Raw genomic sequence first — 12508 nt, 5'->3', positions numbered from 1 at the left:
GGCTCCCAAGCACCCATCCCTGTCACCTGATGCAAGGGATGGCTTCAGGATGAGGCAACTCGGGATGGAGAGGAAAGCCCCTATTGGGGTTGGGGTTGGGCTCTTACTCCATCCCCAATCCCAAATCTCCAGAACTAAAACCAGAATAACACCTAAGCTGTGGGACTTTCCAGGAGGCTTTCTGGGATCCCTTGGGAGGGACTTCATCTATGACAAAGGGGAGCCACAGTCAGGGCCCCCAGACCTGGGCACTGAGAGGCAAGGAAGATGTGACTGAATCAACCAGGGCTTCTGCTCCTGACTCCTGACTCAGGGCTTCCTCTTTCCTCACATTTCTTGCCGTAATTCCTCATACCTGCAAGAATCTCAGGCCCCTCCCTCTCCAGACCTAAATCCATGCCAAACTGCAGCTCTAGATGAATCGCTCCTCACAGTCCTGTTCTAGTGCTATGTGCTTCTCCTGCAGGACCCCATCCTGTCCCTCTGTAAGATGACCCCCATAGAGGGTTGAACCAGGCAGGTGCAGCAGTGCCAAAGGGTCTGGAAACTGAGCTCAGAGAGAATCAGTGGCAGGTGGCAGGGGCGGGGTGGAGGAGGCCATGTCAGGACTCCTGGATTCTGTCTCTGGGTCTGCATAACACCAGGGCTCTCAAAGATGGTATAGACTTGGTCAAAGGAGGCTAAAATTAAATGACCAGTCTCAATTATACCACCATGAAGGCTGTGTAATCACTAGCAAGTCCTTCGTCTCTCTGGTCCTCAATGTTGTCATCTGTCAAAGAGGGTTAAGAGGCGTGTCAAAGACACAAGGGAGAAAGTGTACAAGGGATTCTGTGGGAAGGGAGGGACACTATACCCCCACTCCCATGTTGCCTCTTCACCCCCGTCACGGATGGAAGCATCCCACAGCAAGTGGGGGAGAGGGTGAGGCTGCCTAAGACCCTCTTTCTCCAGCCCATGCTTTTCTCTTGTTACTTGGGTTCTTAGAAAAGATAGAATGATCAGAATGAGTGGAAGGAAATCAAACACCACCATGAGAAAGAAAAAAAGCAAGATACACTACCAGGAAAACGAAAAAAGGTTGACTGGAGACAACGGCAGGAGTTCAAACATCTCTTGATGTCAGAAACCAAGGTGAGATGCGGGCAGATGGAGTGCATCAGGGCGGGCGAGGGAGGGGAGTGCATAGACAAGGACAAGCCCCCGCCCCCACCGCGGCAACCCCCAAATCAAATTCAGAAATGGCAGAGGAAGGGGGCAGGAAAGGAAGGAAGGTGGCAGGACAGGTGGAGGAGGAGAAGGGGACACGGGAGGGACAGGGAGAAGAACAGAAAATCCAGGCGTAGGCTGGGGGCAATCCAATCCAATCCAAACCAAACCAAAACTTCAAACCATACCTTCGCTGTTTAACGTCAGGTGAGCCGGACCTTGGAAAGGGGAAGGAGAGAAAGAAAGAAAGAAAAAAAGAAGAAAAAAAGAAAGAAAAGGGGAAAGAAACAAAGAAAACACGAGTCATCAAAATCAGCCAGAGAGAAGGGAGAAAAAAGCTTTTGCTGCCACAATTTAAAAACCCTTTTTAACTTGTGACAGACATCGGGGAGAGCCCCAGCCCAGGAGCTGAGGAGAGGGGCCCGATGCCGAAACAGAGGGCAGAGGGCACAACAGGGGAGAGAGAGAGAGAGTGGGTCCTCAGAGAGGGGGAGAGAGGGAAAGGCAGAACCAGAGGAAGGAGGGGGTGGGGAGTCGCTGCAGGGGGAGAGGAGATTTTGGTTTCTTTTTTTTCTTCTTGCCGGAAAAAAAAAAGGAAAAGGAGGAGAAGCATGAGGCTGGGAGGGTTGCTTTTTCCTTTTTCTTTTTTTCTTTTTTTTTTTTCTTCCGGGAGGCGGAGAGAAAAAAAAACGGTCAACGAGAAAAACGATTCAGATGGAAGAGAAAATAAAACACGACACAAAAATCAAAGCCACCTGGAGAGAGAGAGAGTGTCCTGTTAGCGTGAGACTGAGTGGGCAAGGGGGCCTCTGACCCCCCATGCCCCCATCCCAGTTACCCCTATGACCCTGGCAGAGAAAGGGAAAAGATTGGGGGGTATGAGGAGCCTGGGCCTAAAAGAATCCCCCACTAAAGTGGGGTTTGGAAAGACATCTGGCGGGTTCTAACCCTCCCAGCTACCCCCTCCCAATAACCTCTGCGTGGATGGGAGAACCCTGCATACCTTGGTTCTGAAACACGTTCAGGAGGACAAAGTTAGAAAGGAAGCAGGTAGGAGAAGGTGGAATCTCGGGAAGCACTGGGACACTGGGGCCAGAGCTCTCCAACAGTGAGGTCCCAAGGGGCAGTGAAGCCATGGGAAGAGGCCCAGCTTTCCAAGAGGTCAAAGCACCTCATGCATAAATTACTCCACGGACACCCCCTTTCTCCTGTCTGAATCTCTCTGAGATGACCTAAAGGCTGAATTCTGAAAACGGAAAATGGACTGAGGGCAAGATCGGCTGGGATCTCCATCCAGTACTGCCTTGGCCCCTTGAGAGAGCCTTGCCAGCCCTAACCCCAGGCACCTCTCGGTGGCCTTCGTGGGAGAGAATCTGGCCCACTGGATCAGTACCTCACTCCCAAAAGGACACCAGCCAAGGAAAACGCTCTCCCACACAGGTGGCAGCACCAGGCCCACAGTGTGCTGAGATCCCAGGGCTCCCTGAGACGACCAGCCAGCCCACCCCAGGCCTCAGCCCCATCCAACCCATACCCACCCCCCGTGGTGCCTGGCCAAGAGAGTGGGGAAGGGAACAGCCCTGTAGTACCACTGTCACCCTTGGAAACCAGCCCAGCTACTATGGCAATGAGATGTGGGCCCTGGGGATAGAAAGCCAGGGCCAGGACGGAAGGAGCCAGGCTGAAGAGCTACCAGTTCTCCAAGACAATGCTGAGGGCCAGAATGCCAGGGTTCCAGGCGGAAAGGCAGCGAGGCGGCCAGGAAGGGCATGGCCAGGGGTCACAGGCCTGGACCCCGTGGAAGAGGTGACCAGATGGGTCACACTGTCCCCCTCCTCCCCATCTCTCAGGGGTGGCATTGGTTCCCCCTGCCCCCCCGGGTCTGAGACCAGTTGGGAGAGGAGCCACAGTTGATGAGCGAAGCCTCAGGACAGAACAGCTCATAGGAGGACACAGATTTTTACCCATGACACAGGCAGGGCATTTGGAACAAGTCTCCTCATTCCTTGCTCTGAAAGTCCCTCTACCCTACCACCGACTCTTTCCCCAAGAACTACCAGCATCTTCTTCCAACCCCCTAAACCCAGGACCCAGATCTAGACTCCTAAAGCCTCACCCAGCTCTCCCCGTCAGAAGCAACCTTGCCCTCAGGCTCCCACCCTTGAGAATCTAGGCCTCTGCCCTGCTGCCAGCCCGGGAGCCAGGTGCCCTGAGAACCCACCCTCTGTACCCCACAGACCCGGCTGCGGCTGGGGGTATGCCACATCTCCCCCTCCCAGACTCCTCCACTGCCCAGCTCCTCGCAGCCTCATTAGCATTCGGCAGTCTCCCTCTGTCACCACGGCAACCAGCTGCTCAGCTCCCTCAGGCGTGACAGCACCAGCCATCTTGGTGAAGAGGAGGCCGGTTCCCTTCCTGCCTACCCAGGCTCAGCCCCAGCTGGCCGGAGGCTTCTCTCCCTGAAGTCTGCCTCTGCTCCCTCCTCCTGGCCCCCTGCCCTCTGGGGATCCTCCTCCCACATCCACCTGTGGTAATGGCCCTCCTCCCACTGCTGGAGAAAAGCCTGGCAGTGATGGATGGCACTGCCAAGGGTCCCTTCCCTAGGGCACTTTATGTGGCTGCTTCTGGGTCGCTCTCCCTGCTACAAGGGGCTGGAAGGGAAAAGGAGGTGCTCAGCGAGGCCTGGGTTCCTGCAGCGAGCGAGGCCTTGGGCACGGTGTCCAGAATGGGAAGGTACAGAGGACTCCTGAGACATCTGAAGGGGAGGGACTGCAGGGTCCAGAGCAAAGTGCCACAGAGGAGGCCCGGCCCACTCCCATGGAAAAACCATCTGCCAAACCCACCTCCCCACCTCCTGATTCCCACCTCCCCAGAGAGGACCCCCATCGAAAGAAGAAAGACAGTCATAGGGGACAAGTTGAGACACACAAGCAGGCACACAGACATGTCACAGAGAGACACACAGTTGCGTCCCATTCCTGGGTGTATACACATACACACACCCTCAGATACACATCCCCGCATAGCCACTGACATGCAGGCACACAGGGTGCCACTTCCAAACCAGCAAGCCACCCTGCCCACCAAAGAAATGGCGAGTGGCATCCACAAGCTTCCTTCCTGCTGGTCCCCAAAGCTCAACTTCCCTTCTGGCCTCCGTCATCTGCTTTCCTCTCCCCTGCTCTCCCTAGACCCCTTTCACCCACACGGGGCCCTCCTGCCCTTCTTCTCTGGGCCAAGCTGTCCGGCTTCCTCTCCTCTCTGCCCCTGCCTGCAGCTTGAGCCTGAGTTCTCCTCCTCCCACCCCTTCGCTTGCCCCGCTCCTTCCTCCATCTCTCTCCTCCCTCTCTCCTCCCTCCCTCCTCCCCCCAAGCCTCTCTCCTCTACCCTTTTTCCCTCTCTCTCTTTCTCCCTCTATCTCTCCCTTTGTTCCGGAGGAGACATGACATCAAGAGCAAGTAAAAGTCACATCAGCACTAAATCTTATCTCCAACCCTCAGAAGGCTGCGTCCATCCAGACACGCAGACTCTCTCCCTCTGACACACACACAGAGGTAAACACTGACACACGGAGATGCAAACAGAGATGCAGACACACAAAGATGCTGACGCTCCTCCAGAAACACACAGAGATGTGGGCCACACCACAGAAGATGCAATAATGGAAGGGCACAGCACACCTGCACTCTGACACAGAACCGTGCGGCATACCCACTGCATGTCCACAGACGTATGCAGAGACACAGAGACCAGCAGAGCATATGACAGACAGACACACACAGGTGCCTGCCTGCTGGGCCCAGGGGACCTGAGGACCCCAAGGAGAAGAGACATCCAGAAAGCCAGGCAAGCCAAACTGTTGGCACCTCAAGGAGAAACGGGCTCCAGGCCCACACTCGGGCCAAGAGCCCCTTGTCACCTTTCTCTCCCAGGACCCCTGTGTCAGTGGCACTCTCCTGGTCCCTCCCTGGCAGGGCCCAGGCCCTGGCTCGTCCTCCCACTCCACCTCCCTGGGAGAAGAGACTGGGATGCCGCCTCACACCCACACCTGCCCGCCTGCCTTCTCCGTGGTGGCCGTGCCTGTTCATCTCCGGCCCAGCCTTCAAGCCTGGATCACCCAGTGCAGTCTTCCCTCTCCCTACTCTCAGACCATCCCAGAGAAGGAAGAGAAGCAGAGGGAAAACCAAAGCAAAAGGGAAAGGCTCAGAATGACAGGAACCCAGAGAGAGCCGGGGGAAGGGCCAGGGCCAGGAAGAGGCCCCGGGACAGAGCCCTGGAGAAAAAGAAGATAAAGTTGGAAACAGAAAAGGCATGGGGAAGAAAAGATGGGGAAAGAATGGACCAAGAGACCCCAAAGAGACGCACGCGCCCACCCTTGCCGTCCAGTTGGGCTGAAAGGAGCCCTACAAGCAGCCCGTGGGGCAGGGGCTAGGGGCTTGTGGCTAGCGTCAGTCATAGCAGGGTGAGAAGCTACCCTACCCTGCATCCCCAGGGACCGGCCCCAACTCTGCTCTCCACCACACTCCAGTCCCCAAAGCCTTGCAACTGAGGTGCCAGACCCAGGGCAGCCTCTCCCCAAGCACAGGCTTCTAGGACGGCAGCCCCCCCCAATGCCCCCCCCCCCCAGCCCCCCCAGCCGCTATCAGCATCGCCTTCCTAAACTCCCTAAGCTGGGCTGGCAAAGCAGAGTCTGCCCACTCACTTCTGGGTACCTCAGACTCCTGTCCGTCCCATCCCTCCCCCTCCACCACCCACCCCTTCCCTGAGGCCCGCTCCCTCTCCTGCAAGGAAGAAGAAAGGCCCATCCACCGAGCAGAGCAAAATGGGTACTGGAGGGATTGCCCCGCCCGGCAGCTCCCCACCAAATCAGTCGAGAGGGAACGGGCAACAGGGGCCGAGGTAGCCAAGGGAGGACCCAGACATCCTTCCCTGGAGGGGCCCCAAACATGGCATGAAGGGAGTTCTCAGATGACCAGTGACACCCCCTCACACAGGACCCCCCCGGAGAAAGATCTGCCACCCCAGTGACCGAGAGGCTTCACTCACCTTCCATGGGGTGCTCCTCTACAGTCGGCGAGGTTCAGAGAAGGGGGAGGCAGAGAGAGAGAAAAAGGAGGGCTGTTAGCAAGGTTACCCAGGTGTCATCCACAGGGAGTGGGGAGTCCAAAACCCCCGAGCCCACCAGCCCGATCACCAGTCACCCAGCCGGGAAGGCCCAAATCTCAAGGAACAGCTCCAGTGGGGATGGGGCAGAGACAGCTGCTCCCTGAGTTGGAACCCAGAGTCAACTACTATGCATCACACCCAATCCTCTGCAATATTCCAGGAAACTGAGGCCCAGGGCAGGAAGTGACCACTCAAGGTCACACGAAGAATTGGAGGCAGGGCCAGGAGTGACAGTCAGCCTTCCCGACACCCCCCCACAGGCTCCTCCCCTGTATGCCATGGCGTCTCAGAGACAGATGGGGACACACTCACGCCAGTAACTCTCACAGGGCTCACCCAGACACACTCACGCTCAGTGACACACTGACACACATAAGCACTTAGCAATCCAGAGACGCGCGGTCACTCACACAACTCACCCTGAAGTCTCTGCACACAAGGACCCACCCAACCCACCCAGCAGAGAAAAGGCATGGGGACACAGGGTCAGCAAAAACAGTTCTGCCACACAGTGCTGTGTGACTTCCATCCCACGCACTTAACCCTTCTGAGCCTCTTTTGTAAAAACGAGAGGGGTGGACTAGATAGGCTCTAAGGCCTCTTCTGATGCTGGTTCTGATTCCACGATAAATGCCCTCTCAACAGCTGGGTGAAGCCAAGGGCCCCCAGTTGCATGGCCACTCCAGTGGGGAGGAATGTCAGATTCAGCGGACCACACGGGACCCAGCCCTAGATCATGCCACACCCTTTGAGCAGGCAGCCCTCACCTATAGGGGCCCGCCTTGGCCTGGCCTTGGGGCTCACCCGTGGGTCAAGAAAGAAGATGGAAGGACAGCAGGAGGATGGAGGCCATTCCTTCAACTAAGCCACAACTCCTCAAGCAGGCTGGGCTCTGGTCTGCTTTGTAAGAGGCTGGAAGCGTCCCCAGCTTCAAACCTTTGCCCCAACCCCATCTCCTGGGAGCCCTCTGATGAAGCAATAGGTGGGGAAGGAGAGCACAGCCTGCAAACACATACACCCAGTGGCGAAACAACACACACACACACACACACACATGCACGTATGCAGGCCAGGATACACAGATGTAGACACACTGCCGTTCAGTACACACCCATGCATGCCCACAAACTCTGTCTCCTCCTATCTCCAAGCCCACTTAGTGGTATTTGCTCATTTGCTGGTGGTGAGGTAGCTATACTCCTTGAACAAACACAGTCATCTGTCATACCTTACACCATCCCCTTGATGCACACACACATACACACACAGGCTAATGCAAACGCCAATACCTGCACAGTGATCTCATATACAATGCCAGATGCACACACTGTTCACCACCACCCCACACTCCCTCCAGTGGCTGGAGACACACAGCTGTGGTAAACACAGCACCCTTTCTACCTACCTCCCATTTCCTAAACTGCACACACAGCCTTTCCACATCTACGTGTGTTACACACACACGTCTCGACAACACAGGGCTGCTTTTACCTGACAGCTGCATCCCCCAAAAGCTGCACATACAACGATTTTCTTAAATAAACTGAAACCCATTACATTTACAGGGAGAGCGGCTAGTTAAAAGGGCCCTCAGGAAAACCCTCCTACTCTGGCGAGGACCACTGTGTCGGGATTTCTCTGGCCCCAGTGTCTAAGGCCAGGGTCACTCAGCACAATCATCTTGCCAGCACCTGTGCAAACAAGGAGGCGTGAGGATTTCTCGATAATCCAACGTGGCAGATATTTCACAAAGTAGTTCCACCTGCCAGAAACGTGCGTCATGCTCTGCCCAGGAAGATGAAAACATCAAGCCTGGTGGCTTCTGACTTCAGAGAGACAACACCCAGAGACTCCTGGATCTCTCTTCTTCTGCTGCGCTTTGCTTTCTGCTGACTCGCCTGTGCCCCTCACCTGCCACCTGGGTCCTCCAGGTTTGGTTTCCTGCCCGCCACGCTCCTCCCAGAGCTCCTGATGGCTCACGTCCGCGCCTAGGGACTCCCAAACCTGTATGTGCAGCCCCGGCCTCCTCCCTGAGTGCCAGTCCTGCATTGCCATGTGTCCACTCAGGACACCTAACCTCCACCACCAAAGCCATTCTCCACGCCTCCACTCATGCCCAAGCATCCATTCCCTGTGGTTAGCAAAGGCTCTGCTTGGAGCTGACACTTCTTGAGCTCCCACTGTGTGCCCCACGCTGCCGGCCTCCGGAGGCTCCATTCACTAGCTGCGTGCTGGCCACCAAACTTGCCCTCATGTGGGATGTCGCACCTCAGCCTCACTCTGACCCTAATGAGCTCAGTGGCATCATCTGTCTTCTCTGCACAGAAAAGGAAACACCCAGGAGCACGAAATCACCTTTTGCCTTCTCCATTATGACCCTAGAGCATCGCGGCCTCCAGTCTCACCCCTCGTGCCCGTCTTCCTGCAAAGCCTCCTCTTGGTTGGTCTCTGTGCCCATCCCCAGCCCAGGCTTCTTGACTCAGGTACTGGACACACCCCCCTAAATGCTGCTGTGATCAGAACCTCGCGGTGGCTCTGGTGCAAACCTCTCTGCTGTGCTCTCGACAGAAGTCCCTGTCTGCCTTCAGGGCAGCTCTCCCCGAGTGCCTCAGGGCGCTCACCCTCAGCCTGTCCAAGGTGGGCCCCACAGCCCTTCTCCCCCGCCCCCAAGACCCTCCTGCCTGCATACACTGATCAAGTCCGGCACCCAGAAAGCTGTCCTGCTTTTTTGTCAGGCCAGTCACCAGGTCCTATCGGTTGCATGCTCTAAAACCCTTAAAACGAAGCCAAACTCCCCGAAGCCCTCACCATCCCTCCAGCCCAGGCCAGGCCCTGGTGAGATACAGCCTCGCCGGTTCCTCTGAGATGAGTACCCCGATGGCCAGTTGTTTCTGCCCTGGAAGTCACTCTCCACGCACCGCCAAAGTGATCCAACCGTGTCACAACCTGCTGAAAAGTCTTCAAGGCTTCTCAGCGCCCACAGGATAAAGCCCACTCTTCACTGGAAATTTGACTGTGCCTCTCTCCAGCCTCCTTTCCTGCAACAGACGAGGCTCCATCCACGCCCAACTTCTTCCTGTTTCCATAACACCCCATGCTTCTGCACACACGATGCCCTGGGGTGGAAACGCTCTCCACCCACAGCTGCCTGAGAAAGCCCACTCTTCCTCTGAAACCCAGGTCAACACATGTCGTCTGTGTTCGGAACTCAGGAGAGCCAGCCGTCCTCCTTTGTGCCAGTTCGAGAGATGTACATTCTATTATTATTTCACTTATTGAATCTACATTTCAATTGTGTTTACATGTCTGCTTCCTGACTGGACTCTGAAATATCCAGAGTGAGGGCAACGTCTCATTCATCTCTCTATCTCCAGCTGCTTGCATAGTTCCTGGCTCAGAAGAAGGCACGCCTATGTTTGTTGAGTGAATAATAAAATAACACTTCTCACTTACAGCGTGCCTGGCTCTTTACATGCATGATTTCACTTACCTGCCACTGCTACCTTGTGAATGGATATTACTACTGCTGCTGCTGCTGGGAGGAAACCAAGACTCAGAAAGCAGAAGAAGGCCAGGTACAGTGCCTCACGCCTGTAATCTCCAACACTTTGGGAGGCTAAGGCAGGAGGATCAGCCTGGACAAAACAGTGTGACTCCCATCTCTAGAAAAAAAAACTTAAAAATTAGGCCGGGCTCAGTGGCTCAGCCTGTAATCCCGTGCTTTGGGAGCCCGTGGGTTCGAGATCCACCTGGGCCACTTGGCGAGACCTCATCTCCACAATAAATCAAAAAATTAGCCGGGCGTGGTAGCATGCGCCTGTAGTTCCAGCTACTTGGACGGCTGAGGCGGAAGGATCGCCGAAGCCCAGCAGGACGAGGCTGCGATGGCCGGGAGTGGCCACTGCCCTCCAGTCTGGGCGACTGAGACTCCAACTCAAATAAATAAATAAATAAATAAATAAATAAATAAATAAATAAATAAAAATTAGCTGGTGAGGTGGGGCATGCCTCAGGAGGCTGAGGCAAGAAGAGCCCTGAAGCCCATCAGTTCGAGGCTGCAGTGAGCTATGATCCTACCACTGCACTCCAACCCAAATGACAGAGAAAGACACTGTCTCTTTTTTTGTTTTGTTTTGTTTGAGTTGGCGTCTCACTCTGTCGCCCAGACTGGAGTGCAGTGGCCGCTCCCAGCCACCGCAGCCTCAATCTGCTGGGCTCCGGTGATCCTTCGGCCTCAGCCTTCCAAGTAGCTGGAACTACAGGTGCGCGCTACCACATCCGGCTAGTTTTCTGATTTATTGTAGAGATGAGGTCTCACCAAGTCGCCCAGGAGGGTCTCAAACTCGCAATTCTCAGGCAATCCACTCACCTCAGCCTCCCAAGGCGCGGGATTACAGGCTGAGCCACCGAGCCCGGCTGACACTGTCTCATCAAAAAAAAAAAGAGGACAGGTGCAGTGGCTCATGCACCTCCCAACACTGTGGGAGGCCAAGGCGGGAGAACTGCTTGAGCCCAGGAGTTCAAGACCAGCCTGGGCAACACAGCAAAACCTCGTCTCTACAAAAAAATGTTTAAAAAATAGCTGGGTGTAGTGGCGCACACTAGTAGTCTTAGCTATTCAGGCAGCTGAAGCGGAAAGATGACCTGAGCCCATGAGGCCAAGGCTGTGGTGAACCGTGACTGTGCCACTACACTCCAGCCTGCATGGCCCCAACTGGGAAAAAAAAGAGAGAAAAAGAAGAAAGAAAGGAGAAGTAACTAGCCCAAAGTCACACGGCTGATTAAAAACAGAGTCAAAATTTAAAGCCAAATCTGCATGTCTTAAAGCTTCCGATGGGTTACATGCTTGGCCTGAAAGTCAAGACTTCTGGAAGCCAACTCCAAACTACAGTGCTGACTTCATCTCCACCATGCACAACCAACTTGGTCTCCTCACCACATCCTGGTCCACTCAGCTCGTGCCCCTCAACTCCCTATGCAGGCTATTCTCCTGGCAGGAAAGCCCTGCCCTCTCCTTCTCACCCCTATAACTCTCACTCGGCAATCCTCCCAGGTCTAACCACGTCCCACCTTCCCCTTGAAGCCTTCCCTGACTACCAGGGTTAATAACCACAGTAGCATTCATTGACCACTTAGAAGAGTGGCCGGGGGAGTCTCTCTGAACCTATTCTGGTTAGAGGTCTGCCTGGTTCACTGAATACATAAGCAAATACATAGAATAGTGCCTAGTGCGTTGCTGAGGATGTCCATGTATTCATTCATTTAGTTCTCACAACACAGCAGGACCTTGAAGAGTACCGTGCACAAGTCAACTGCCCAAGTCACACAGCTCAAGTAGCAAAGCCAGGCTCAAACCCACGCAGCCTGCCCTCTGAACCGTCCTGCCGACTCTACTTGGCAGGTCTGGCTCGTCTCTGGATTCTGGGAGCGGTCACTCTCTGCACTGGGATCGACAGAAGCCCACCCCATTCTGCCGGAGCCACACCCGCCCACAGAAACTGTCAGGACCAGGTGCTGCGTATGAGAGCTGACAGAGCGATCCAACACACTTGCCCGCATTTACTCAACCCTCACACACACAAGTCTTCCCTCCCCCATCAGAGGACAGAGACCGTGTCACAGGTGCATGATCTTGCCTAACAGGAACTCAGGATTTCAGCAGATTGGAATCAAGGACGGTGATGAAGGCCATACGAAAAGGAAAAGAAAAAGTTTTAAGCAGCCAAAACAAATCATCTACCACCAGGGCATTAAAAACTGCTATTTGGCCAGGTCCAGTGGCTCACCCTGTAATTCCAGCACTTTGGGAGGCCAAGGCAAGTGGATGGTCTACGCCCATGGGTTCGAGACCAGGCTGGGCAACTTGGCAAGACCTCGTCTCTATAATAAATCAAAAAATTAGCCGGGCGTGGTAGTGTGCACCTGTAATTCTACTTGGAAGACTAGGCGGAAGGAATGTCAGAGCCCAGCAGGTCGAGGCTGCAGTGGCCGTGGGCGTGCCACCGCCCTACAGCCTGGGCGACAGAGTGGAACTCCAACTCAAAAAAACCCACAAAACTGTTATTTTCGACCAGTGTGGGCTGCATAACGAGATCTCATATCTACAAAAAAAAAATTTTTTTTTTTTTTTTTT

General features: G+C 54.9%; 1 protein-coding gene across 1 annotated transcript in view; it reads right to left on the bottom strand.

Moving 5' to 3' along the window:
* Positions 1-6271, bottom strand: part of NRXN2 (neurexin 2) — a 75481-nt gene extending 69210 nt beyond the window's left edge. The window contains exons 1-2 of the mRNA XM_021708382.1: positions 6256-6271; positions 1398-1427 (exon numbers count right to left, since the gene is read on the bottom strand). Of these exons, the coding sequence (XP_021564057.1) occupies positions 1398-1427; positions 6256-6262 (37 nt within the window). The 5' untranslated portion in view covers positions 6263-6271. The remainder of the gene's footprint in view (positions 1-1397; positions 1428-6255) is intronic.
* Positions 6272-12508: the final 6237 nt, after the last annotated feature.

Source organism: Carlito syrichta, unplaced genomic scaffold, assembly GCF_000164805.1.
Source record: "Carlito syrichta isolate Samal-C Ts95f unplaced genomic scaffold, Tarsius_syrichta-2.0.1 Scaffold135954, whole genome shotgun sequence".
Lineage (NCBI taxonomy): Eukaryota > Metazoa > Chordata > Mammalia > Primates > Tarsiidae > Carlito > Carlito syrichta.
Note: the sequence above shows the minus strand (reverse complement) of the source record. Positions and strands in the feature narration are given on the sequence as shown.